The 25,948-nt window shown below is 40.1% G+C and overlaps 1 protein-coding gene across 2 annotated transcripts; it reads right to left on the bottom strand.

Annotated features, from left to right (window-relative positions):
* Positions 1-908: 908 nt before the first annotated feature.
* On the bottom strand, positions 909-22,406 carry LOC100730376 (hepatitis A virus cellular receptor 2 homolog). Of its 2 annotated transcripts, XM_063230700.1 has the most exons (7): positions 22,185-22,406; positions 20,318-20,656; positions 19,393-19,476; positions 15,223-15,263; positions 13,393-13,519; positions 6,549-6,585; positions 909-3,629 (listed from the first exon to the last, which is right to left on the bottom strand). In XM_063230700.1, exons 1-7 carry the CDS (start codon positions 22,240-22,242, stop codon positions 3,431-3,433), a joined length of 885 nt encoding a protein of 294 aa, XP_063086770.1. In that variant the 5' UTR covers positions 22,243-22,406; the 3' UTR covers positions 909-3,430. The 2 variants fall into 2 exon arrangements, with proteins under 2 accessions (XP_063086770.1, XP_023422273.2); XM_023566505.2 differs by lacking the exon at positions 19,393-19,476.
* Between the last annotated feature and the right edge of the window lie 3,542 nt (positions 22,407-25,948).

Here is a 25,948-nt window from a genome sequence, read left to right as displayed (position 1 = left end):
CATTTAGCTCCTCACAAAATAAACTCTTTTTAAAAAAACTTTAGACAGTTACCTAGAACTTCTTAAAGTTTTAAAGAACTTCAAAATGTAGTGTTCTATATGAAACCAATAATACTAATAACAAAGTTTTATTTTTTGTTAGAGACAGAAACCAAAAAGCTAATATATAATTCTCCAGCTTATCCAATACTTACATATTCACACAAACAGGTTAACTTATAAAAACATAGGGTTATTGAGCTTATGGTTTTGGAAAGGGAGAGTTGAAATTTGTTGTTTTTGTTATTGTTATTACTACTATTTTTACTACTATTTTATTACTACTATTATTATTTAAAATCAGGGTCTCCTTATGTAGCTCAGGCTGGCCACTGAATCCACCAAACTCAGGTTGGCTTTTTGAACTCACAGTGTTCTTCCTGCCTCAGCCTCCCAAGTGCTGGGATTATACATGTGCTTTGTTTCTTAAAAGTGAGTGCTTTTAGAAAATTACATTGGGATTTAAGAAAGATTCAAATCTTTCCAGTTCCATATTCCATGACTGACCAGTGATGCTGTCATTCTGTCTGTGTAGCCTAGCTTGGCCTCAAAGTTGCATCAATTCACCTGCCTCAGCCTCCTTAGTGCTGAGATTACAGGTGTTCCCCAACATGCCTAGCTATTTTGAATTCTTTAAATTACAACTTCCAAGTTTGTAGGCTCTTTGTAGGAATTTCTCCTGTCCCCATTCTATGCCACCTTCTCCATTCCAAGTGTGTAATGTACAGTGAATCCTATCTTGAAAACCAAGTTCCAGTCTTGACATAATGCTACAATCTGTCGCTAGCCTTGACTTTGACCATGACCTCTCCAAGTCTTCACTTTCTCTTATGGGGTAGAGAAAAGATAGGGAAACACTGATACCATGCTTAAATTTAACTGTTTATTGCAAAAGGAAATGGAAAAAAATAGTGCAAACTCACAGAAGCATGCTAAAGGAAGAAAGGGAAGGCCTACCTCAAACTTTGGTCTCCATGCTGGAACCATGTTATTTTGGGATGTTTTGGTTTGGTTTCATTTTGTGTTTTTGAGACAGTCATGCTGTAGAGCTCAGGCTGGCACTGAAAGTCACTATGTAGCCCAGTTGGCTTGAAATTTGTAGAGATCCTCTTGCCTCAGCCTCCTGAGTGCGAGGATTATAGGTGTGCATCAGTATGCCCATCCATTACACATTTTTAAAGTAAAAATCCCTCTCTGGTTATATATACAATCCTGTAACTTTTGCCTTTTGATTTAAGGTAGTATTTTCCTCTGACAAGTAGTATATTATCCTTGAGAGCAGGGAGTCTTAACTTTCGTTCACCGAGAGGCTGCAGTCTTAAGACACAGTGTGTGGCATAAAGAAGTGGTTAATGAATCTTCACTGAATGGATGAATGGGCATGAACTGCATTCCGCATGGAAAGTCAGATCACCTAGACATTCCATGGGGCCAGGGAGGCACCCATGGCCCCATCACCAAGGAGCCCAACACACGGGAACCACTTAAAAAGTATTTTTCAAATTAGCAAAAAAGTAAACTAAATAAAACCACTTAGTTCTTTTTATTTAATTTTTTAAGTTTTTCAGATAGGATGTTGTCAATGACAGTAGTTCAGGCTAGCTGTACAGTCCAAGCTAACCTCAAACTTCTCCTGCCTCAGCCTCCCAAGTGCTGGGATTACAGCATATGACACCGTGCCCTGCACCACTTAGCTTTTTGAATTGTACCATTATTCCCCTATTGTCTCTGTCTTATTTCCCCCTTTCACTGTACCTCTCATACAAGCAGCTAGAGATCTTGGCCAGGTCCCCAATGGGTGACTTTATAAAATGGTCTCCCTTACATAGCTTTCTCAAGAAAGCCAGTGAGCAGCCCACACATCGAAATTCATACACGGGCAGGGGGCTAGAAACAAGCAGGAGGCTCATCCCTGAGGACCTCTGGAGAGCAACTCTGGAGCAATGCAGCCCTCCTGTGGAGAGGTGCAATTGGCAGGCAGCAACAGGGCCACAGGGCTGATTCATTGTTAATGAGCAAAGGAGGTCTCAGAACAAGGGGACCAGGCAAAAGAGTCCCAGCCTGCCAGGGACCTCAAGAAGGAAGCGATGTTGGAGACCAAGACCACTGTGGCTGAGTAAGACCGGAAGTGGGCACTTGTGAAGAGTTGGGCTCTTCTTGAGCTCTTCCATGGAAAGGTCTTGTGGGGAATCTAACCTGTTTACTTAAGTCTTCATTCTGAAGAGAATTAGTCTGTTTCTGCTGTGTGGGAGAACCAGGCCAGCACTGGAGGATGAGCAAAAAGCACACAAACCTAGTTCTGTCATCTTCAGACTTACACATAGGGACCGCTATCTTCCTTCTAGGCAATGATATTGACAGTACAGAGATCTTAGGGCCTCTGCCCGCTTCCCATCAGAAAAATGTGTACCCAGTGACTGGTTGAGTCTTTTGTGAAAAACACTATTTTGACACAAAAGGAAAGAAAAAAACCTAAAAAGAGGAAGACAAGTGTAAAGAACAAGAGGTGGGGGGCGAGGAGAGGAGCTACTTCCCCATGAGGACAACACAACTTAGCCACAAACATAAGGGACACTTCCCTGGCCCCAGGAGCTCTGTCCACACCACAGACTGAACATGCTTCTTAATGGAGGTGGAAAAGAGCTACACAGAGGTGCTCACACTGGGAGACAGCATTCAAATAGGCAAGAGCTTTGAGACTCAGAAGGGAGTTTAAGATCACAGAGTACTAATGTGGTCCTGCTTAACTCTTTAAGGATCAGAGACCTTATGAAAATCAGTAGTCCCTTTAGGATTTTTATGCCCTCGCCCCCAGAAAAGCATGCATAGATCTCGACACACAAATTTTCTTATTTCCAGGAGCTGTATAGATGCATCATGTGCCTAACTTCTTTGGAGGTCCAGAGACTTCAAAGCAAGAATTCCTAGTCAGATATCTGGTATATGCCTTTGATACCAACACTCAGGGAGACTGAGGCAGAAGTATCATCAGTGTGAGCCCAGCCTGGGCAATTTAGTGAATTAGCAACAATCTGTCTCAAAATAAAATTTTCTAAAATGTGTTTAAGAGCAGGACCTTAGGTTCAAACCCTGATGAAACAAAGGCTTCTTAATCGTGTAAAAGCATTTTTGAGCTCTAAGGTACACAGTTAGCAGTCTCTGGGTTGGGCAGCCATGGAGGCTGGAAAACAGTGGTTATCCTATGCCTACATTCAGCATGGGTCACCGCTGAATCCCCATGTGAGCTTGTTATCTTCTGAAAACAGAGATATCCTTTTAGGAGGCTGTGGGGAGAACCTGCAAAACCAGTCACATATCTGTTTTGAAAAGGACAGTACCAAGGTGAACAGTGAAGGGACTGAAACCAACAGCATGGAAGAGCCAGAGGTCATCACTCTGGCTGCCTGCTGCTGACAGAGCAGGAGTGGTCCCTGGAGTCCTCCACTTCGTAGACGTTTTCCTCCGTGGTGTAGACGTTCTCTGTGGTGTAGACATTCTCTTCAATGGTGTAGATGTTCTCCTGTGAGTGAATCCCTTTTGCTGCTGCGTTTGTGAGTCCCGAGGGAAGACGGCTGGCCAGAGTGATGAGGCTGTGAAAACAACATGCCGCAGATGACTTAGGCATTTCCCAATGACACACCTGTGGAATAGGCTAGAAGAACAGGTTTATCTGAACAGGCTGCAAGCAAAGGCAGAGCACGATCCTCAGTGGGATACCAAGGGGGGGGGGATAATTTGGCAAAGAGCTAAGAAAATTGGAGCTAATCTCAACTTTCTTAGGTATAAAAAGTGCATTTTTTTCCTCAGAAAACACAGGCTGAAGAGTTGAGGTGAAGTGTCAGGATTCTGTAACTTCCTTACAAATGGTTCAGAAAAAACTGTGGTCCATATAGAGAAACAGATAAAGCCAGGATGCCATTCCCAGTGAGGAGTTTAGGTGAAGGGGTCTACTGGCTCTCGTACTGTTGTGGTTCTGCTCATGTCACTGCAGTTCTTTCACGGCCTTCAACAATTTCACAAAGGAAAAGAAAAAGAAACAAATGTTATAGATTTAATCAGGCTTGAGTTTGAATATTGTCTTACTGTATCCTGTGGCTTGGGTAAATTGTGTTGTTTTCTATTTTCATTCAAGAAATGTTTAGTGTGTTACACATGATTTTATATACCTGCAGATAACAGCAGTGAACAGAACACAAAAATCCCACCTGTACTGTATTTATTAAACTTTGTGTCTCTGCATCCTCATTTATAAAATGGGAATAATTAGAGCCCTGCCTCACAGAGCTACTGTGAGAAATATCATTCATTCATTTAATTATATTGGTTGCTCCCAGGCTGATGGCACATGCCTGTAATTGCAGCTACTTGAGAGGCTGAGGCAGTGAGATCAAAAGTTGGAGCCCAGCCTAGGCAACTTAATGGGAGCCTGTCTGGAAACCAAAAAAACAAAATCTAAATACAGCTGGGGCTGTTGCTGTGGTAGAGCACTTGCCTATCAGGTGTAAGGCCTAGGGATCAGATCTCTCTCTCTCTCTCTCTCTCTCTCTCTCTCTCTCTCTCTCTATCTTTCTCTCTCTCTCTCTCTCTCTCTCTCTATCTTTCTCTCTCTCTCTCTCTCTCTCTCTCTCTCTCTCTCTCTCGCTCTTTGTATATGTGTACATAAATATAGATTTATATATATTATTAATAGGTGCCTGGGACTATGCTTGGGATACTGTTGTCAGTTCCTAATTGCATAGAGTTAACAATTTACAGACAGAAATGAATATAAACTACATAATTTTACAAATAACAGATTAATGAGTGCCTATCAGTGTTACCTGTCAATAGCATCATATTTTCATGTTTCAAGTCTAATGAAGAATATTGATCCTACAATTCAATATTTTATCTGACCTCACTTTATTACTGCACATTATTTTGTGTTTGTAATATGACATTTGTTTGTTTGAGACAGGGTTTTGCTATGCAATGCAGGCTGCACTTAAACTCATTATATAGCCCAGGCTGACTTTTGACTTGTGACAATGCTTCTGCCTCAGCCTCCAGAGTGCTGGAATCATAGGCATGTGCCACCATAGCAAGCTAATATACCATATTTTACTTATCTAAAATGATTTATATCATTTTAGGATTCAGTAGCATTTTTTTCCAAAATATATTGCATTCTCCTGTATCAAAGGTCAGAAAAATTTAAAATATAGTGATTCTAAAGCTCTGCTTATTTGAAAGGCATGTATATGTAGAGTCAGGCATGGACATCAAGACAAAGACCTATAACAGACCTGGATTTCTCAGCCCTGGTTCACTGTTACAGTCACCTCCAGAGTGAGCCTCTGTACTGCATCTCATTATCCCAGCTGCTCAGAAAGCTGAGGCAAGAGGATCACAAGTTGAAAGCTTCCCCGGGCAACTTAGCAAGACTCTGTCTCCAAACAAAATTAAAATGCTGGAGATGTAGCTTAGTGGCAAATCACTTGCCTAGCACATGTGAAGCCCCCAGGTCAATCCCCAGCATCACACAAATACACACACACACACACACACACACACACACACAGACAGACACAGACACACACACACACACACACACACACACACACACACACACACACACACACGAATGGTGTAGATGTTCTCCTGTCAGCAAATCCTGGAGAGTTTTTAATAAACTATTTGCTCAGATTGCAACCCAAGATTCTGATTCAGTTGCCCTGGAGTTAATCTTTCATATTGCACATAAGTGCTCAGATGATCCTAATATTCAATTAGAGATAAAACTGTCTGATTTTGGCTATAAGGATTCTGAGAATAGATCCTGGTTTTCTTGTTAACTTTGGTAACCCAGTGTCCACCCCAAACGCTGGAAAGTAGAGATTTGCTTCCCTGAAAGTATTACTATAGTGATAAAAAGTATTTATCATTAATGGGGATATAAACTCTATAACTTAAGAACTCAAGAAGCAACATGCTGAATTTTCATTTCAGAATTAGGCTGTCACAGCTCAAATCTAGAACATCCCCCTTTAACATGTGTTCGAGGTGGGGCTTTTGGAACGATCATGAGAGAGTCAGAGATGAGCGTGTTGTAGGTTACAAAAGAGGGGTCCCTAGTGTGTAATGTTCCCTGGTGCATGATATGAGCAGCTCTTCTTCACCAGAGTCTTCTACCACCTGCTTCCTGTGTTAGAGCCTGGAAAAGACTTGTGAAAATTGAAAACATAAGTTAGACCTCTCTCCATTTAAGTTGCAGTAGATGGTCCCAGCAAGGATCAAAGTAACTAAGAGATAGGCGCCTCTTTTAGATGGTGAGCATTTTAGAGTTTTTAGTGATACAAAGAGCCCACTGTGGCACGTGTGCCATCAGTTCTCCACCAATGGCCTAGGGCATAAAAGAAGTGTGAGTTTAGCTCCTAAAACCCAGGTCAGAGATTCCCTGAGCAAACATCAAAGGCTGATTAGAACACAGGCCTCCAAGATACCCTTCTCCCCAATCCTGTAATTCTCACCTTGCATTCTGTGAGTTCTTTTTCCTGTGGAAGTACCCTACGTAAAAGGAGAAAAATGTTACTCAAAGTACTTTTACAGATAAACAAGAACTAAAATAGGCTCACTGAAGCAAAATGGTTTTTGTTTTTGTTTTACAATAACGTAGTACTAAAATGAAATAAAGGAAACTCTCAATGTGCATCTCATGCACAGTGCATATAAGAAACTAAGATACATTGTCCTTACTTGATAAATACTATGGTACACATTTCCTTCCTGTGGCTGACAGCTTGCCACCGGGGGACACAAAGATGAACTATAAGACCTAATTTCAGCCATCCCGTGAGCCAAGCTCCACCATAGGGATCAGTAAGCCAGCTGGTGCACAGGATGGGAAACCAGAAGAGAATCCCCATCCCAAGCCACTGGCTGATTCAGAGCAACTCAGGGTGCAATGACAGCAACTGAGCTGAAAGGAAAGCTCCATGGTTGTATTGTTTGATTGACTTGGTGGGCGGGGCACCTATTTGGAGGAAGGCAGTGTGTGTTGTGGTAACCGTGGGGGATGGGATTTCCTTCAGTCTTGTTTTTGAAATCCAATGTGTTGTTCAATTTGTTTTCTTTTAAACTTGTATCTGGTTACTTTGAGTAACTATTTTGAAGATAACAAGATGCAGTATAAAACCATTGTTAAATTCTTATCATCTTGTTTTAAAAACCTAAATAGTATTGTTTTTGTTTTTGTTCTTTGTCATTTTGTTTTTGTTGTTGTTTTCCAGATTTGTTTGCTTCTTGATTTTTTCCATTTTTTATTTTTTCTCATTAAAATAAAAAAAGACCTAGCTTTATGAAGCTTACATTTTAATGAGGGAGATTTTTATGAAAGAAAAGAAAAAAGTCCTGGACAAGGTGTTGCATTCTTGTAATGTGAGCACTGGAGAGGCTAAGAGGTAGAGGTTGGAGACCAATACGGGCAGTTTAACAAAATAAAATATGTCTCCAGTGCTACAAAAGTGGGGAGAGGGAGAGTAAGAGAGAGGGAGGTGTGTTTTCATAAGCATTATTTAGTAAGTAAACTCTGTAACATGTTTTATCTCAGGGGCCTAGTACATTCCTTGACTAGGCTGGTGATAGACATTTGTAGGCAGGTATATGGTAGCTATATTTCATATTCAAGCAGGAATACAGCATATCAAATCCAAAGATTCTTGGTTTTCCTTCAAGGAAGTCAAATGTAACAAGCATGACCAACAGCCAAGGAAAATTATTATCATAGATAGCAATAAGAATATAGCAGATCTGCAGGCAACTAGATTTTGAATAACACAGAAAAGAATGTTTTCGTGCTGTTTTTATTTTTTCTTTTTATGGAAATGGAAATCTTTACCTTTACCCCTTCCTTGCCTTAGCTCACACATCTTCTCTTACGCACAGGACTGAGATTGCTTTATAAATGTAGATCACTGGCCAGAGCTTTTGAATTATAAAATTATTCCAGAGGTATTTTTTAAAAATCAGCACCCATTGGCAGAACAATTCAGTGACACATAATGAGTCACAAAAATTGCTTACTTATGAGGTGTATTCAGTTTGCTCAGTGAACTCAGTCTGTCACTTCAGGGGAGAATGATAACTATGTTAAGGTCAGCAGGGAAAGTGGATGCATTCAGAGCTAAACTGAACTCTAGGAGCATCTTGTGAATGTCAGAATTTTTGACACTTTTCAAATATGAACAGATATTTTGAAAGAGATTGAGTCAGGAGCTTCTTTCTGCCAGCTGCTGTATGTTCACTTATCTCGGCTTTCAAAGGAGTTTAAGTATTACTTCCCAAATACAAAATAGCTCAAATTTGAGAAATAACAGATATGCGACCCATGAGTGAATTAAGTCAGGTCAGTTGACTTTGTCTGTGCTAGAAGAGGTTCAGTTGCTTGACTTTGCAACTGACGGTGTCCTTAAAAATATGTTTGACCCTGGCATAGTGGCACACACCTGTAATCCCAGCACTGGGGAGGCTGAGGCAGGGGAATCACTGTGAGTTCAAGGCAGTCTGGGCTACATAAATGAGTTCAAGGCCATCTTATGCTACATAGTGAGAACTTTAATTCAAAAAAAAGAAAACCAACCCCAAAACCAAATAAAGTAACAAATTTAAGTTGGCGATAACTTCAGTTCTCCATGCATTCTAGATTAAATTGACATTGTAATATCCTGAACTTATCACAAAACATTGAAAATCCTACCCCTATTTCTAACATATGTAGAGCAGGGTTTTCTATAGTGACAGCAACCAAAGTAAGACAGTGGAGCAGACTGGAGATGAGCAACACACAGCTGTCACATTATGCATTTCCACCTCATGGGACTACGTAGGGGCAGAAAATCAAGCTTGGAACTCCAACCTTCTGGGCATTACAATGAGTGGTATACTTACCTCCCCATGTATTATCAGATAATAATCATAGAAATGAAGCATTCAATAAATTCTTGAATGATCTCAAAACCAACTTTGAGGTCCCCCAACCATGGAAAAATTGTCCTCCATGACAATTTACTGGTCCCTGGTGCTAAAAACTTGAAGACCACAGTGCTACAGGACTTCTCAGCCATAATGAAGAGTTTGGATTTTATACTAAGACCTGCAGGAAACTGAAGGACAGAAGTATGATCTGACTTAATTCTTAATTAAACTTAGACTGTTAAATGGGGTGCAGGTTAGAAACAGGAATAAATAAATGAGACAAATAAGGATGACAGTTCCTTGGAGAGAGATGCAAAATAATGAAGGGATTTCAGATTTATTTCATTTGTCTTGAGACAAGGTTTGGTTGTATAATTCAGGTTGCCCTTGACCTCACCATGTAACTCAGGCTGGCCTCAGACTTACAGTGATCCTCCTGTTTTAGCCTCCTGAAAGCTGAGTTTACATGCCTGGCTTACACATTCTTGGCTAGATTTTAGATAGCTTTTAGAGAAAGATTACAGGAATTAAAGTCAGACTGTGAATTAAAAGGAAGGAAAGAGAAGATTCAAAGATGACTTCTGCATTTCTTACTTGGGCGGCCAGGTAGACAGTGGTGAAATCATGAAGACATGAGAGAAAGGTTGAGCTGTAGGAAGGTGGAATGTGGCTGTGGGAGCTTAGTTTTCAACTTGTTAAATGTGTTAAACTTCAAAGGAGACCTGCCATCTGGAAAGTCAGACAAATATCATCAATACTTAAAGTGCTGGAGAACTAAATTAAAGATGACATTAAAGCCCATGAAAGCATCTGCCACAATTTAGAGAGTTAAGAGCCAAGGAATCTCAACATCTAAAGGTCAGGCAAAAAAGGAAACAGCCACATAGCTGAAAAGGGGTCGCCAGTCAAGTAGGACAATGGTGTTTCAGAAGCCAAGACTTCCTAGGATGGGGAAGCAAGGGCTCTTGAAGTAGTAGAAGAAAGATCAGCTGCAGAGAAGACAACCTCAGAGAGAGTCAGCCAAACACAGGGCCTCGGTGAGTCTGACCAAAACTATTCAAATGGTGATGGTGTTTCAAGAATAAAAGCAAGGTGATGGACAGTCATGGTGCAGAGAAGAAGAGCAGTAACAACAGCTGAGAAATGGGGGCCACTGGAGAGGAACTTGTGGATTAATGAAAACAGCCACAATGCAAAAGAAGAGGAAGATGGTTCAGATGAAAGGATTGAAGGGGGTTGAGCCCTTGCCAAAGCCAAGAGGCTTTTCTGTGTCATCAGTCAGGAGAGGCGGGAAGAAGGTTTGAGTACCAATGAGATCTGGATGGACATCTCAGAGACTGAGTATAGGACAGAATTGTTGGCCATTATTGAATCAGTTTGTGGCTGTGAAGTCAGGAATTAAAATGTGCCATCTTGCTTGGAACCTGTGGATAAGGAGGATTCCTGTATATGTACATTAATAAAATGTCAAATTTCCCCATTCTTGACTAAAATAAACTATAATAGTCTCTAACTTTTGAACTCAAAAATGTAGTCAGTTTTATCACTGCCCCTTAATAACCTTTATATCCTACTTTCGTGTGGTCATTTCCCAAACTTTACTTCTATCGCTAGGTAGCAGGTGACTATGGATGGGATCAATTCTCACTGTGATCAGTCCACTTTACAATAATGACAGAAAAGATAATGAGCAGGAGAGGGGTGTTTCCTTTTTCAATTCCTATACCCATCAGTTAAGTGTGCAAATGTGGCCAAGGTATCTAAGCTTTCAGCATCCTTGTTCTCCATTAGAATGATATTCCTATCTACCACTTAGGGATATTGTGTGGAGTTAACCTGCTGAAAGTACTGGGAACTTCAGGCAGCAATTGGAATGAGTCACCTACTCCGAGTTCTCCCAGACTGTCCAGCTTTGCCATTGGTAGTCCTGTATCTTAGGAACACCCTTTGATCCTGGTAAATGCAGGATGTTTAGGCACACTACATCATGTCTATATATTAAGCAAGTTGTTATAGGAAACATATATTTAACTCTAAGGCCTTGACCTTTTCCCTCAAGAAAAAAGAATATACCACCATTATAAGAGGATGTGAGACTTCTAGGTTGTTGCAAATGTTTGGATCTTGGAGGTTTCAGGAAAGATGGCAAAACAGTAAGCATCAGGGTAAACAGCCTCTCTGACAGAAACAGTGCAGATGTTTGAATATTACCTCATGGGGAGGACAAGAAGGAGGAAGGAGACAGGAAGAAAATAAAGTGAGAATTGAAGCCCACAGAAAGAGTAAAGTTCTTAAAGAAAACAACTTCCAACCCAGATTTATGTCCCTTGAAAAACTATCTTTCAAAATTAATGGAGAGCCAGGGATTTAGCTCAATGGCATAAGCACCTGTCTGGCAAGCACTGGGTCATGAGTTTGATCCCTGTACCCCCCAAAAAATGTAAAAACAAGGTAATTCCATGACAAAGAACAAATGAAGGAATTCATGACCACCAAACTCACCCTATAAAGTATACTGAATGAAATTCTAGAGAGAGATTAAAAAAAAAAAAAAGATCATGGTTCCAGGCCCAGCAGCAGAGTAGGATCACAGAATAGGGCAAACAATGGAATGGAGGGGAAAAGTAAGCAACCAACAGCAGGAAAATAGATAACAGAGATGAGGCAGAGCATGTTGGTCATAATCACTAATAAAGATGGTCTCAATTCACCAATAAAAAGAAACATGGGCAGATGGGATCAGGAGACAGGGTCCATCAATATGCTATATACAAGAAACACATTTAACCTGAAAGGAGATTCATAGACTGAAAGTCAAAAGAGAGAAAACAATGCTCTACATGGCAGGGCACCAGAAAGAAGTGGGAGTATCATGCCCATCAGATGCAGACTGGGTAAGAAAGACATGGCACTGTTACACAATGGAAAACTACTCAACTCTAAAGAAAGAGAACCTTGAGGCTCTTGTGGGTAGATGGATACAACTTAGATCATGCTCATGAATATTGTGAATATTGTGATCTCTCCTTAGTATAAAAGCTAAAGGAGTTAGTGGGATCCAAAATTCACAATACATCCTGAGAAGGTGAATGTGGAGGAAGTGTCTAAAAAGGGAAGGCAGTGGCCATTGTTAATCTATTATCGTGATTTGAAACCCATGTTGTTTTCATTGTTCTTTTTAGTTTGGTTTTATTGTGTTTCAGTTCATCTAATTTTATTATATTTGATGGCATGGACAGCTATTTCAAAGATAGCAAAATATATTATGGTACCCATTATTGATTTCCTATTATATTGTTTTGAAGCCCTGTATTACATTTATTTTTTATTTTGACTGATTTTATTCTTTTTTGTTTTCTTTGATTGTGTCATGTCTGAGGGTATAGGAAACTACTTCAAAGATAACAAGATACATTGTGGTCCCACTGTGGTTTTACTGTTATATTGTTTTGAAGTTCTGCACTACTTCCATTGTTTTATTTTTATTGGCTTAGTTCTGTACTTTATTGTTCAATTTTATTATGCCTGATGGTATGGACAGTTCTTTTGAAGATAAGAGGCATTATGGTAGCCATTATTGATTTCCTTGTATTTTGTTTAGAGTCATGTACCATGTTCATTGTTTTGCTTTGATTGAATCTAGTCTGTTTTATCTCATTTGGTTTTATTCTCTTCAACATTAAAAAAAGGACAAATGTTTGGATCTTGAATAAAATGGTGGTTTCCCAGTATGACCATTAAATGTGAATACACTGCCAATATGATATATATATATATATATATATGTATATATATCATATCAATTATACTTTAAATAATTAATCATTAAGTAATTATATTTTAAGGTTTTTTAAATAAAACTATCAGTAAAAACTATGTATGCCAAGCATTGTGGTAAGGGGTAAAATGTTATGACTCTGTCAGAATCCATAGTCACATCAGAGGGTTGTTTTCATGGAATGTGTTTCCTATCAAACCTAGGCATATTTGTAGATTTGAAAAGTGAGTTTTCTTAACTAATGATATGGATGGAGACGGGTACTGGAATCCATATGCCTAGATTTCAGTGTCAGTTTTACCATTCGTTGACTCTGAAACCCTGGGAAAGTGTCCTGCTGTCTCTAAGCTTCACTTTCCTCTACCATGATGTGGGGATAGTAATACTACCTGTCCTTTAAGATGGTGATGGCAGTAAAACAAATGCAGAAAGTGCAGTGCCCAGCAGATCTGACACGGGGAATCACTGATTATTGGTTATTATTAGTGAGGGTTTATAGGGACAAATATATATTCAGTTAATGAGCTTTAGGAATGATTATAAAGAGATATTTTGATCTAGGATTGCATTGGTTCCTATAGGGACAGTCCCAGAGGAAGAGACAAAAACATCCAATGACTTACACAGGAGAGTTAAAGCACCCAAAATAAACATGAGGGCCACGATAGCGCTGACTCCTGTTGTGATGTAGACACTCATTCTGGTGGTGGCTCCAGAAGCTTGGAACTCCTTAACCAGTGTGAACATTTGCTGTGGAAACACAGAATTGAAGCTGTGGATGATCAGGAAAACCAGCAGTGTACACAGCCAGCCTTACAGTGTGTGACCAGGACCTACCATGTCAGCCTCACAGGCATGGGCCTAAAACCCTCAGTCTTTTCCTTCTAAACAAGACTCAAACCACCATAGACACGGGTTAGCTTAATATTGGGAGTTAACAAAGATATAAAATCCTTCCATTTGTGCTGTGTGTGTAGAGTGAGCTGTTGGTACCAGGGCTTCTCCCCACACACATCTCCTTAGAATAGATGTAGCCTGGAGTCTCATTCATTTAATACCTTGTGCTCCTCAGGGTATTGCAGAGTGGTCTACAGTTGAGGTCATGCAGTGAACCCCTGTTCTATTCTTTCCCACAATCTCTCTTTAATTTTGCTCTTTAATTATTTGTATTTTGGAGCTCTCAAATTAGAGCAACCATGTGATATTTCACCTTCTTTATTCACCTTATTTCATTCAGTCTTATGCTGTCATGCTCCATCCATTTTCCTGCAAATGACTCAAATGTATTCTTTCTGGCTGAGCAGTCCCCACTCTGCACATAGACCACGTTTTCTTTATCCATTCATCTGTTGATGGGAAGGGAGGCCTGTCTGGTGGCAAAGTCCTGCCTATAATCATGCTTTTCTATGAAAATTGATTTAAGGGCCAGAGTTTTGCATCCAGATAACCCAGGGTTCAAGTCCCCCATCAATGCCAGGAGTTCAGGGATGTAGTAGAGTTTTTCGGAAATGATGTCACAGAAAATCTAAAGTTCATAGCACTGGGAGTGATACAGGATATGTGCTCACTCAGTGCAGGCGAATATTGTCATTTTTCTAATTAATATAATTCTTGATACCTGAATGTTACATAAAAAGCTTTCTAGAATTTCATTCTCTTAAAAACAATCATTGCAAACACTTTTAAAACCAAAATGTCAAGGAAGTTAAATTTTCCAATTATCTGATACACACTTGCACTATGCACTTGCACTGCATTACTCCTGCGGTGATGCAAGGGCTGAACACTAGGCATCCTTGTGCCTCAGACTTGGCAGGCACATGGAGGTCACTTCCCAGGCTGCCCTGGGTCATCCGATGCTGAGCACCTGTCGTGAACACATGAGGAGGAGACATGCACGACAGAGTGCAGACTCCTAAAATAGCACCTCAAGGAATTTCAGTCATGGCTGCAACCCTGTAGGTTTTCTTTTGCTCTCAGAAATTGAGGAATACTACCTTTGTGGTAAAATGAAGGATACTTCATAATTAAATGCATAGAGTTTGGATTTGAACATCCCTATTGGTATCTAGTCATTGTAAGTAGATAAATTGATACATTTCTCATCAGGATCACCAAGGAAACAAGAGGAGAAACCCCTAGTGGAAGAAGACCAAGGAGTCTTTGAGTGGGCCCCCGCTGTGCTGGACATGAGATGTGAGAAGAGGAGCCAGATGACAACACTGCATTTTGGTTTTGCAACGTGTGCCAGGCTCTGCACTCACACCCTCCTTGGCTCCCCACCTCGGCCTGTGGCAGAACTGTGGTCATGACACTGCAGCCCGCGAATCTGAAGGCAAGGAAGGAGTCAGGGCTTTCTCCCCAAGGAAAGGGTAGGCATGAAGGAAATCTACCACCACACGTCCTTCCCTCTCTGTTGAGCATGATGTTAGGACACGTAAATGGTTACTTACTGTTTGATTTTTCTCATGGTGCATCCCCGAGGTCTGTGTCTCTGACACACGCACATACACACATGCACACAGAGGAAAATAGACAATAGTTAAGAATTTTTTTAAAGGTCTTAGTCAAGTAAACACTTAAGGATGTCTATAATTCTATTTAAAATTAAGTCTCCATACTCTTCACAATAACTGAAAGATCAAAATTCACTGAATGTTTAGAATCAACTTCAAGATGACTATTTTTCTCCAAGATAATGAGCCCTCCTACCTCTATTTTATGAGATACTTCTTCCAGCAGGATTTACGATAAAACATATTTTATTTTGTCATTGGTGTCCCCAAGAGCTCTGCAATAATCCAGTAAAATGATAAACTCAGCCCTGATAGTCTAACCATATTTTGAAAGAAAATGAAATAATTTTCTTGAAAAAGGTTAGAATTTATTCAGTAGGAGGAAGATAAAGTATTTGGTTGCCTTCAGAGAAAAACTATACCATAGGTACAGTTTAGCAGGAACCAGGCATCATGCCAAACTGTCTTCATGAATGCAGGATCTTATTGATCATTCAGTGCAGCTGTCTTAAAGTGGAACTGGAGGTCCCCTAGATAGGTGACAAAACTGAGCTTTCAGTACATGACATTCCCAAGTTGGCACAGTTCAGTGAGTGACAGAAATGGCCTCTACCTCAGGTCCACATGGCTTTGTACACGCACTCTGACCTACATAGCCTGAGCACCTTTCCCTTGGGCACGCCCACAGCTGTGAGGGGGGTGCAGTGCTTGGCCACCACTCAGCAGCTTTCCCTGTGTGCATTTGCTTACTGTTTTGCCTGTGTGTTTAGTCATCGAGTGTGCACTGCTCTGCACTGGGTACCGGGGGCAGAGCAGAGAGCAAAATGCACCCAGGCCTGGATCTCAGGAACGCTGCATTCTAAAACCACTACCATAGACTGCAACCCTCCAGAAACCAAGCAGGCCAACTCATCTCGATGGCTGTCACACACTTTGAAGCCCCTTAAATGTCACTGTCACCCTGTGCAAACCTTAAAGTCTAAACCTTTAAAGATGTATAAAAGGTTTACTGGAGTATAGTTCAATAGACTGGGGTATAAATTTTATAAAGTTGCAGGCTCAGTCTAGATTATTTAAGAAAAAAGTAAAAGAAATTATGTTTCTCATAGCTTTGCTCTTCTTAGCTAGAAAGGAATTTAAATATAAAAATCACAGTAGTGGCTAGGGATTTAGCTCAGCAGCTCAAGTGCCTGCCTAGTAAGCACAAGGTTGTGAGTTCGATCCCCAGTACCAAACAAAACAAAAAATAAAATCCCAATAGTGAAACTTCTAAGTAAACATGAGTCTTAACCAGTTGCAAGTTTTCAACTAAAAATTTATCCTCTGTTTCTGTATAATTATTACTATTGTTGCTCTAAATGGTCATTATGACTTTTTCTGTGTGTGTGCTTGTCTGTGCTTGTGTGTGTGTGTGTGTGTGTGTGTGCACGCACATGCATGCATGTATGCACGCATGTGCCAAGGATTGAACTCGGCATTTGCGCTGAGATTGTCACTAGCCTATTCACTCATTTATTCATGCACTTATTTGTGACACGGTCTTGCTAAGTTTCTCAGGCTGAGTTCGAACTTAGGATTCTTCTGCTCAGTCTTGCAGAGTGCTGGGTGTACAGGTGTGCTCCTCAAAACCCAACTGAGCCTTTGAAAATGATCAGGAAAATGAGTACTGTTGCATTATCATAGCTTTCTCCACACAGATTTTGCTGTCAGTCAAGATGGTGGAATGACCCAATGACATTGCAGTGTATTCTGGAAAATCCCATGTGGCTAGGATGGAGGCAGCTGTAGGGTGGAACAACATAATCCTAAAAGTATGCAAGTGCATTTATATGCATTTACGATGCAGGAGACATCATGCTTAGTGCTATTCCCACAATTGCATTTAATTCTCATGACAATAGTTAGGTAGGTACTATTATTTCTCCCATTTTTTAGATGAAGAAATTAAGTCTTAGAGAGATACTTTAACCATGATCACGAAGCTTTCACAAAATTGAGAAAGCCATCCTACCTGCTTCAGGAAGAAGAGATAATGCATTTGTTGTCTATTCAGTATGGGTTAAGGAAATTCAACTGTCCTTGGAATTCACTTTTTAAATTTTATATCAATGTATTAAATATAACTACATTCACATTAAAAATAAGCTATATATAACTGCATAAGAGTTGATTTGCCAGATTAACATATATTATATATTTCAGACAAGTCATCCATTGTGCATTACTTTTACCTGTTAATTTTATTTTCCTTTTTGAAAACGTTAACTTTTGTTTGTTTAACTGTTTTCTCAGACTCTCAAAAACCTCATAGTTATACCAGTATTCTTTCATATATTAGTTGATCCCACTTTCTTGCTTTAGGAAGAACTAAGTAATAATCAAAAACTAAAGGGAAGGAGACCTCTGTTCATGATAGAGGCATGAACAAGGGAATGCCCTGTCTTGTGGGGAATGAACTCCCCAGGCACTATCTGTCCACATCTGTGGCATACAGTAGATGCCCACTCAGTGGTGCTATAGTGAAGGGTGCTGAAGCAGTGATGAAACGTCCCCCCCAAATCCCTCTGAATCTAAGCTGATAACTTCTTTAACAGAAAACATTGGCATAATGTAATATCTGGTACAACCTGAACCTCCATGTAGGTGATCATCTGTTCCCACCATGCTTAATTTCTTCAGTAATCACATAGCAAATGTTAGCTACCAATTGCCAGAGAACTAAAACCTTAGAGTGGTGAAGATACTGACTGGAATTCCAGCAACTAATATTTGAGTGAATGTATGGACCATGTACCACGCTGAGCACTTTCTATACATCACTGTGTTTAATTTTCACAACTTTATGAAATAGGTGCTAGACTTGTCCACACTGGACAGATGAAAACCTGAGGTTCAGGAAGCTGGAGCAACTTAACTGGTTTTGCAAAGCCAGAAAGAACTGGGCTTTGCGCTTATGACAGCTGTCACTGGAGCACTTGACCATAATCTAATTCTGCTTTATGAACTTACAAAATTAATGACAAAGCTAAGATACGGTGACCACATACTATGAGCAGAGCCTGGGCTGAGCATTTAGTTATAGTTTCTTGCTCAAATCTGATAAGGTTAGATTATGACACTGATGACATTGTATGGCCGGACTTGCCTATTTTAGCTCATTTTAGAGAAGGAGGTGCTCTATAAAATGTCACAGAGATACTAGGATTCTCAGGAGAAATTCTATATGATTAACTCCCTGAATTAATGTGATTCCTTCCGTCCTATCTTCTCCTGTGGTGTATGCTGGGCAGGTGCTCCATGAATTCCATGAAGAATCCAGCTATTCCTTCTGAGGCTGGAATCTGAGAAAGTGATGGGCTGTATTTCACCTAAAAGGAACCTTCTACCTGCCTAATCCAGCCCATTAGTCCCTGAGCATAGACCTGGGCACATTCTTGAGGAAGCCTCACCAGTGCAAGAGTTCATCAGAATAATGAGCACTGTTAGACGAGTTGTCCCACTGGATCAAGTTTATTTGATATTTTAGTAAGGTAAAAGAATAATTTCTTATTGAACTCTTAAAGGTCAAAAATTCAAGTGAAATGAAGTCTAACGTGGTGTCTTTTAAAATACAATGATGGCAAAATTCATCATTTTTTGTGTTATTTGGCAAAATGCATTTTCTATGGAAAGGGATGGAAATTCTCACTGAGTTATGAAATTCAGACGTCTCTAAACATACTCTTTAGGCAGAAGAGGAAGCTGTGCTCCAGAGAAGTGAAAGATCTTGCTCAGGTCCCATGGCTAGTTTGTGGCTAATCTGGAATCCTAACCCAGGGACCCCATTGGTAGTGTTTAGTAGATCTTCAGGGAAGGTGCGCCCAGAGGTAGGCTTAGAAGCTGAAAATGTGTTTCTACTAATGTGTTGTATTTCATAGTTTTCCTAACCCTAAGAGCCCCTGTCCCCAGCACAGATGTGTCTCCCCCCTTCCTCACCTTGAACATCATTTCAGGTACACAATGGCAACTGATTTCTCTACCCTTAACTGTGCTATCAACTTTTTTCATCTTCTAAACCCTCTAAATTCAGACACTAACCAAGAATTCCTCCTATGCCCCTTGAGTTACCTGGTCCACGTTCTTCGGTGGTAAGCGTCCTTGGAAGGGTTGGAGTCCAGCCTCTCTGTGCAGTCGGAGTGGGAGTGAACTTGACTAATGTCAGAAACCAACATTAAGCATGAGGCTTCCTTGAGAATAAGGAGTTTGTTTCAGGGAATCAAAGGGGCAGCCGGAAAATTATGAAACAATGAATGAGGAGTTCAGTTCTCTTCAGTTTCTAAACCTACCTCGGGGCACCTTCCCTGAAGATCTACTGAACAATGAAAAGCAATCTTTGTTTTTACTGCTGAATTATAAACAGAACTAACACCCATTCATATGGCAATATCAAAAGCTTTGCATTAAATATATAGCATGAACCCTTTCAGCATCCTGTGGTAGATATTATATTTTACAGTGGAGGTCATAGAATTTAAATAACTTACTCATGATCACATAACTGACAAGAGGCAGAGTTGGCTTTGAATTCGTCCAAGTCTGGCAACAAAGTATGTGCTCTGTAACTCTTTAAACATTCAAGAATACATACTCTCCCAGCACACATATACCATCAAGCGATTCACAATCCTGGCTGTGCTTGGATTAAACTTAGTCAAAGGCTAATGCTCAGCTTTGCTGCCAGAAATTCTGGTTTCTCTGGTTTGTGGGTAGTGACTGAGCATACATAGTTGTTGAGGAAAACAAAACAAACAAACAAACAAAAAAAACCCTCTCAAGATAATTCTAAAAAGCTGCTGGTCTAGGCCTTTCTTCCTATTCTGTGGGTCCTGTCAAGTTTCAAGACATATGGAGGGTATTGCACCTCACTGGGCATCATGGATTAGGCCTCCTGGACCCATCCCAGGACTGTAGGGCAGAGGTGAAAAGATCAGTGTGTTTCTTATGACCTGCAGAAGAATCTTATGCACAAAGAAGGATTTAAAGGTGTACTCACTTGGCCTGATAACCAACTTTATGTTGAATTTGCCATCATTAAATGGACCTGAGAATTTGACCCGGCAGCAGTAGGTTCCACTGTCATCCAGAGTCACATTTGTTATGGTCAGGGACACATCTCCTTTGTGGAAGTGTCTCTCTAGTGTATATCTCCTGGACACCATATATGTCACATTCTTTTCATCAGTCCTGAGTATCAAATTTGAACAGTCGAATGCAGGGCAGGCTCCACTGCCCCAGCACACAGGCACGAAACTCCCCGTTGTGGGCAGGCTGTATGTGCAAGGCAGCTGGGCATTCTGACCCAAGTCCACTACAGTCCCCTCTTCCAAAGACCCTGGAGAGGAAAAGAGCACAGGACCACAAAGGGAGCACATTTCAGGAAGACAGCAAGGAACATTTTAGAGAATGAGGACAAAGTCACTGCTGTTGTCCTGTCGGAAGGATGAGTGACTACATCAATGATTCTCAGGTATAAAAGGCATCAAATTCAGCAGGAAGCCATGCTCACATATGAGTTCTAAGGTTCAGCCTCTGGAGTTTGGGGCTCAGCTCATTTGGGTGCAGCCATAATCCTTATACGAGTAGCAGTTCCCAGAGTTGAGGGTTCTAGCCCCTCACCCTGAAGACCACTGTCCTGGAGAGAGTTGTGGAGTAGTTCTGTAATCATCAGAAGAGACAGAGGATGGGAACTAACAGTAAGGAAAGGTCATTGTCAACCAGAACCATTTTACAGCCATTATCAAAGGACAGCTGTCCTCACGTAAATCTCCCTCTCTAGGAAGCATCAGGAAGCTGGGCATGGTGGCACACACCTGTAGTCCTAGCATCCTAGAACCCTAAAAGAATTGCAAATTTGAGCCCAGGCTGGGCAAATAGCAACTTACTGTTCTGGGGGTTTTGTGTGTGGTTTGTTTGTTTGTTTGTTTGTTTGTTTGTCTGTTTTGTGACAAAGTCTTGTTACATAGCTCAGTGACTTCGAACTCACCATGTCATCCAGGAAGGTCTTGAACTCATGGTATTCACCTCCATCAGCCTCCTGAGTGGTGGAATTATAGGCATGTACCACCACATCCAAAAATTTAGAGATTTAGGAAGACTCAGTTTCAAAATTTAAACAAGGCTCAAGATGTAGCTCACTGAGAAGGCCCTGTATTCACTTCCCAGAATTTAGATAGAAACAGAGAGAAAGAGACATATACATAGAGATAGAGATAAAAGAAAAGAACACATTAGGAAAAAGATGAGCAAAGTCCTGAAAATGACCAAATAAGGAGCCTTACTGAGTTCAATCCTCAGGACCAAAAAATAATAATAAAAAATAAAATAAAAAAAGGAACTTCTGTGTCTGAAGCCACTCACAGTTTGCTTTGAAGTTTCAGATTAATTCTTTTATACCACACAGACGTTTATATGTACACACAGACTTACCTGGTGAAATACTCAAACAGTAAAAATGGTGTATGAAAAGTACAACTTCCTCTCCAAATCTTTCCATTTCCCAGCTCCCCTTCCTGGAATCTCTATATTAGGAAATGTCCAAGTATCCCTTCTCCCTTACAATGTACACACACACATGGACTTGGGTCAGAATGCCCAGCTGCCTTGCACACACATTGTTCTGTTCCTTGATGTTTTTCAGCAACATTATAACTTAAGGCATTCTGTGTCAACATATTCAGTGAAGCACATTGTTTGCATCATGGATATATCACATTCGTTTACCCACACCCCGATGATGAACATTTAGGCTGCTTCTAAACGTATGTATTGCAAGCATAAATATGACCATCTTTGTATTGCTCTCTAGTGCTGCATACACCACCGTTCTCCAACTGTAAATGTTCCTGCCCACCCACACTTACTTGTAAGCAATGGTAGCAACAGCAGCAGGACACAATCAAGACAAAGATGTGAAAACATGGGTTCTTCAGAGGAAGACTCAAAGGATGACTCTGCAGCTCAACTGGGTACTTCTCCAACCACCTGCTTACCACAATCATATGAGAGGTAGCTACTCCCACTGAGAACCAGCCAACACAGCACGCCATCTGAGTACCAGCGATTTCTCTATTAGTGCTGCTAAGTCTACACTGACCAGGAAGCCCCAGGTTTTGTCATGCCACAACACATATCCGGTAACCTTCTGATGTTTATGCTAATACATCAACAAAGAGGAAGCAATACTAACTGCAGTAGAAAAAATTATATTAGTCATAGCAAGTAGAGCAAACCCTTTGAAATTGCAAATAACAGAGGACTAAAATGGACCACACTGAAGTCTGGCTTGTTATAAGAGAATCAATTTTCAAATATATCATTCATGCATCCATTTAATCAAGTCTCTCCTGCCCAGTATTCATAAGGCATCTACTTTGTGGCTGGCACTAGATTAGTCTCTGGGAATAGAACAATGAATGGTGTGATCTTTATCCTCATGCTCAAATCACAATCTTAATCTTATCCTTGCTCTATCTCAGGTTAGGCTGTGTGCTATAATCTTGCCAGATGTGAGTTTTCTTACTTGCAAAATTTATAAAATGAAGAAACTGTGTTAATATATGCCCAGCTACATGCTCTTATACTGTGATTTTGACCTTAACACTTTGAAGCTTTCTGTTTGGGAAAGGTCTGTTCCTTTCTGCAATGCCTCCTTTCTCCTACATCGGATGTAACTGAAAAGTCCACCCTCAGTGTTCTGTTTCTTCTCATGCGCAAGGTGTCTCATCTCTCCTTTATCTGAGGGAGTCTCAGGCATGAATTGTCATGAAGTATTGAGTTCTAGCTACACTGTTCATTAGAGGTAACATGTCAGACCCAAATACTATCAGTCCTGGGAAAAGTAACAATTATCTAAATACTTTAAAAACCAAAGCTTCTTTGTTAAAGGGAAGTAAGTTCAGATCGCTAAGTGGTTTTTGGAAAACAGGGGACTACTATATGTCTTGACCTCTTTAGTTTCCTTGTCATGCATATGCCATTAAATATGCTTAAGATAAATAAATATCCAATTTGTTCAACATCTGTACTTCCATGGCCTCATAGATAGGTACTCACCCAAGAGATCATAGTTAATTTTCTTATTTTACAGACAAGGAAAATGAAATTTAGGAAAATTGGTTTGCCCAAAGACACATGATTGGTAATTCAGTGTAAGAATACAAGTCTAAACTCCAGACATTTTGGCACTGTAACTAAGTTGCGTGAATCTAATATTTGTCACCCACATATCTGTGGACAGAACTAATAACAGCTAGCACATGCTCATGTTCAAGTGTAAGGTGGGGTGGATGGAAGATGGATTAGGAACCGTATTTACTCCCCGCACCACCTCAGACAAGGCTCAGTCTTACAAGCATCAGTCTGAAGTTTTTGTGTTTTGTTTTCTCTCTTATTACTGATTTCTGCCTAACTCTAGAATTGTTCCTGAGACTAGCTTTATAAAACATGAACAAGGAATTAATTTACTGAAGTCTACACATGAAAAAGCTGAGTGGTCTACTGTAACCCATTCTACCCTGTCAGTCCCTGTTGGTGAAATTTTTAATTCCCTTTGGCTTTTTAAGATTTACTTATTTTGGGAGTGCTAAGAATTAAATCCTGGGCCTTGTACACATGAGGCAAGTTCGACCATCAAGTACAGATTTTTGGGGATTTACTTTTTGTTTTGTGACACATTTACTCAGTATCATGATCAGACTATTACATTTAGCAATCAATATCATAGGTGCAAAAAATGCATTAAAGACCTTTGTTGGAATGCTTTATACTTTCCATAGAATAGAAACAAAAATAAACATTATACCCATCATAAAAATAATCCTGGAGGTTTTTTTAATCATATACTTGAGTAGTCTAAAATGCATCTTTTTTGTAGCAATGAGGCCCTGTTACCACTGCACTTATCTAAATTGTCTATTGTTTATTTTTTAAAAGCTAAGTAATGTTTTGTTTTCTTTGTTATTATAATGAAACACCTGAGCCTGGGTAACTTAGGATAAAAAGAGGTTTGCCTCTTCATACTTTTGGAGGTCTAAGGGCACTGGCTCACTTCTGAGGAAAACCTCACAGAGGACAGGGCCACCCTGCTGAGAGGTGTGAAGGAGAGACAGCACAGTGGCACAGGAAGCCAAAGCTGGGAGAGGGAATTGGCTTGTTTTCTTTTAATATTTTAGCCTAAAACTCAGAGCTCCCTGAGAGCTGTCTTAATCCCTTTCCAGGGTGATATCCCCAGGGGTCAAGTCAACTTCCTCTGGCTCTCATCTCTTAAAGGTTCACTGTCTTTCCTTTACCACACTGGGGATGAGCTTGCACTATGTGAATCTTTGAAGGACAAACCTCATCTATGCCAGAGCAGGTAGAATGTTCAGATGGCTAAGAAAAAAAAAACAATATAAAAAGCTTGTCTATTCCCACCCATTCATGTGGGCCCCATTTCTCCTACTCACACTTTATACTATCATCAGTCTCTGTAATGGGGCATCAGAAGCACAAGGAAATGAAATATGTCTTTACCTCTTTACTTAGAGAAAATATTCCATCACATATGCTTTTTCTTTTTGCTATTTTGGTTGTTAAAACAAAATCAGACAGTGCACAACGTATGTACCACTGTTGCACCTTATAAAAATTAAAATTAAGTATAAACAAATCACAGACATGAAACAAATCATAGGCATGTTATTCCATCTGTATCGGCTTTACTGTTAATCTTCTTTAAAATACACAAAAGTTGCTGCATAATACTAACATCACGGTCTCTCTTGCACTTCCACAAAAAGGCCCGCAAGATGAAAAATGGGGCAAGAACCCCTGATGAAAAGAAAATGGGGTAAAACAACATCATTTTAATAAGAAGCACTTTTATTTTTGCTGGCCCAGTGACACAGTACAGATGGAATTTGCAAAGCTGTGCAATTGATTTTTGACTGATTTTTACAGTTTATGATCATTAAGTACATAGTGATGAGAAACAGAAACAAGGTAGGCCTTTGCTCCCCTTTGCTTGAGGTCAGAGGCATTTCAGAGTGGGTGGTTAGCTAATTCATAGCCCTTGGTCTGCCAATTCCAGGAACATTTGTCTCTCATAAAGGAAACAATGGTTGACACAGTGTCATTGTCTCTTACAAGGGGAACAAAGGTTTTTATAGCAAATAGGTTACTCGTGGGACGATGCATACAGGACAGCAGGATGTGTGGTCAGTAAGTCTATAACTATGTGGTTGGTGGTTGTTTACTAGGGTAATGAGCTCAGTACAGAATGACAATACTGCTTATAACTCTCCTTTTAACTAACTGTTTTTGCTAATTATCTTTTAACAAAAATTTAAATTTTTCAGCATCTTAGTATAACATTCCCCAGTGACTTTTGTCAGTGAACCAAATCATTGGCAAATGGAGTTTTCAAGCAGTGGTATTCATAAACTTGTGCCTTTAAAACCATGAGTTTTGTTGTTTGAACCTGATCTTTGACATAATTTACTAATTTGTTTATAATGCAAGGTCCAATTGTTAAACAAGTAAGTAAGATTAACGAAGATTTGGAGGCTGCTGGGTTTAATGTTGTCAACCAGGGAGACAGAAAAAATCATCATTCAAACCAATTATTTTCAGCTTGTCTGGCTTGTTC

The sequence above is a fragment of the Cavia porcellus genome, unplaced genomic scaffold (genome assembly GCF_034190915.1).
Source record: "Cavia porcellus strain 051 isolate PalLab524CR breed Dunkin Hartley unplaced genomic scaffold, mCavPor4.1 scaffold_19, whole genome shotgun sequence".
In the NCBI taxonomy this organism is placed as follows: domain Eukaryota; kingdom Metazoa; phylum Chordata; class Mammalia; order Rodentia; family Caviidae; genus Cavia; species Cavia porcellus.
The sequence above is the reverse complement of the archived record's forward strand: the minus strand, read 5'-3'. Positions and strand labels throughout refer to the sequence as shown.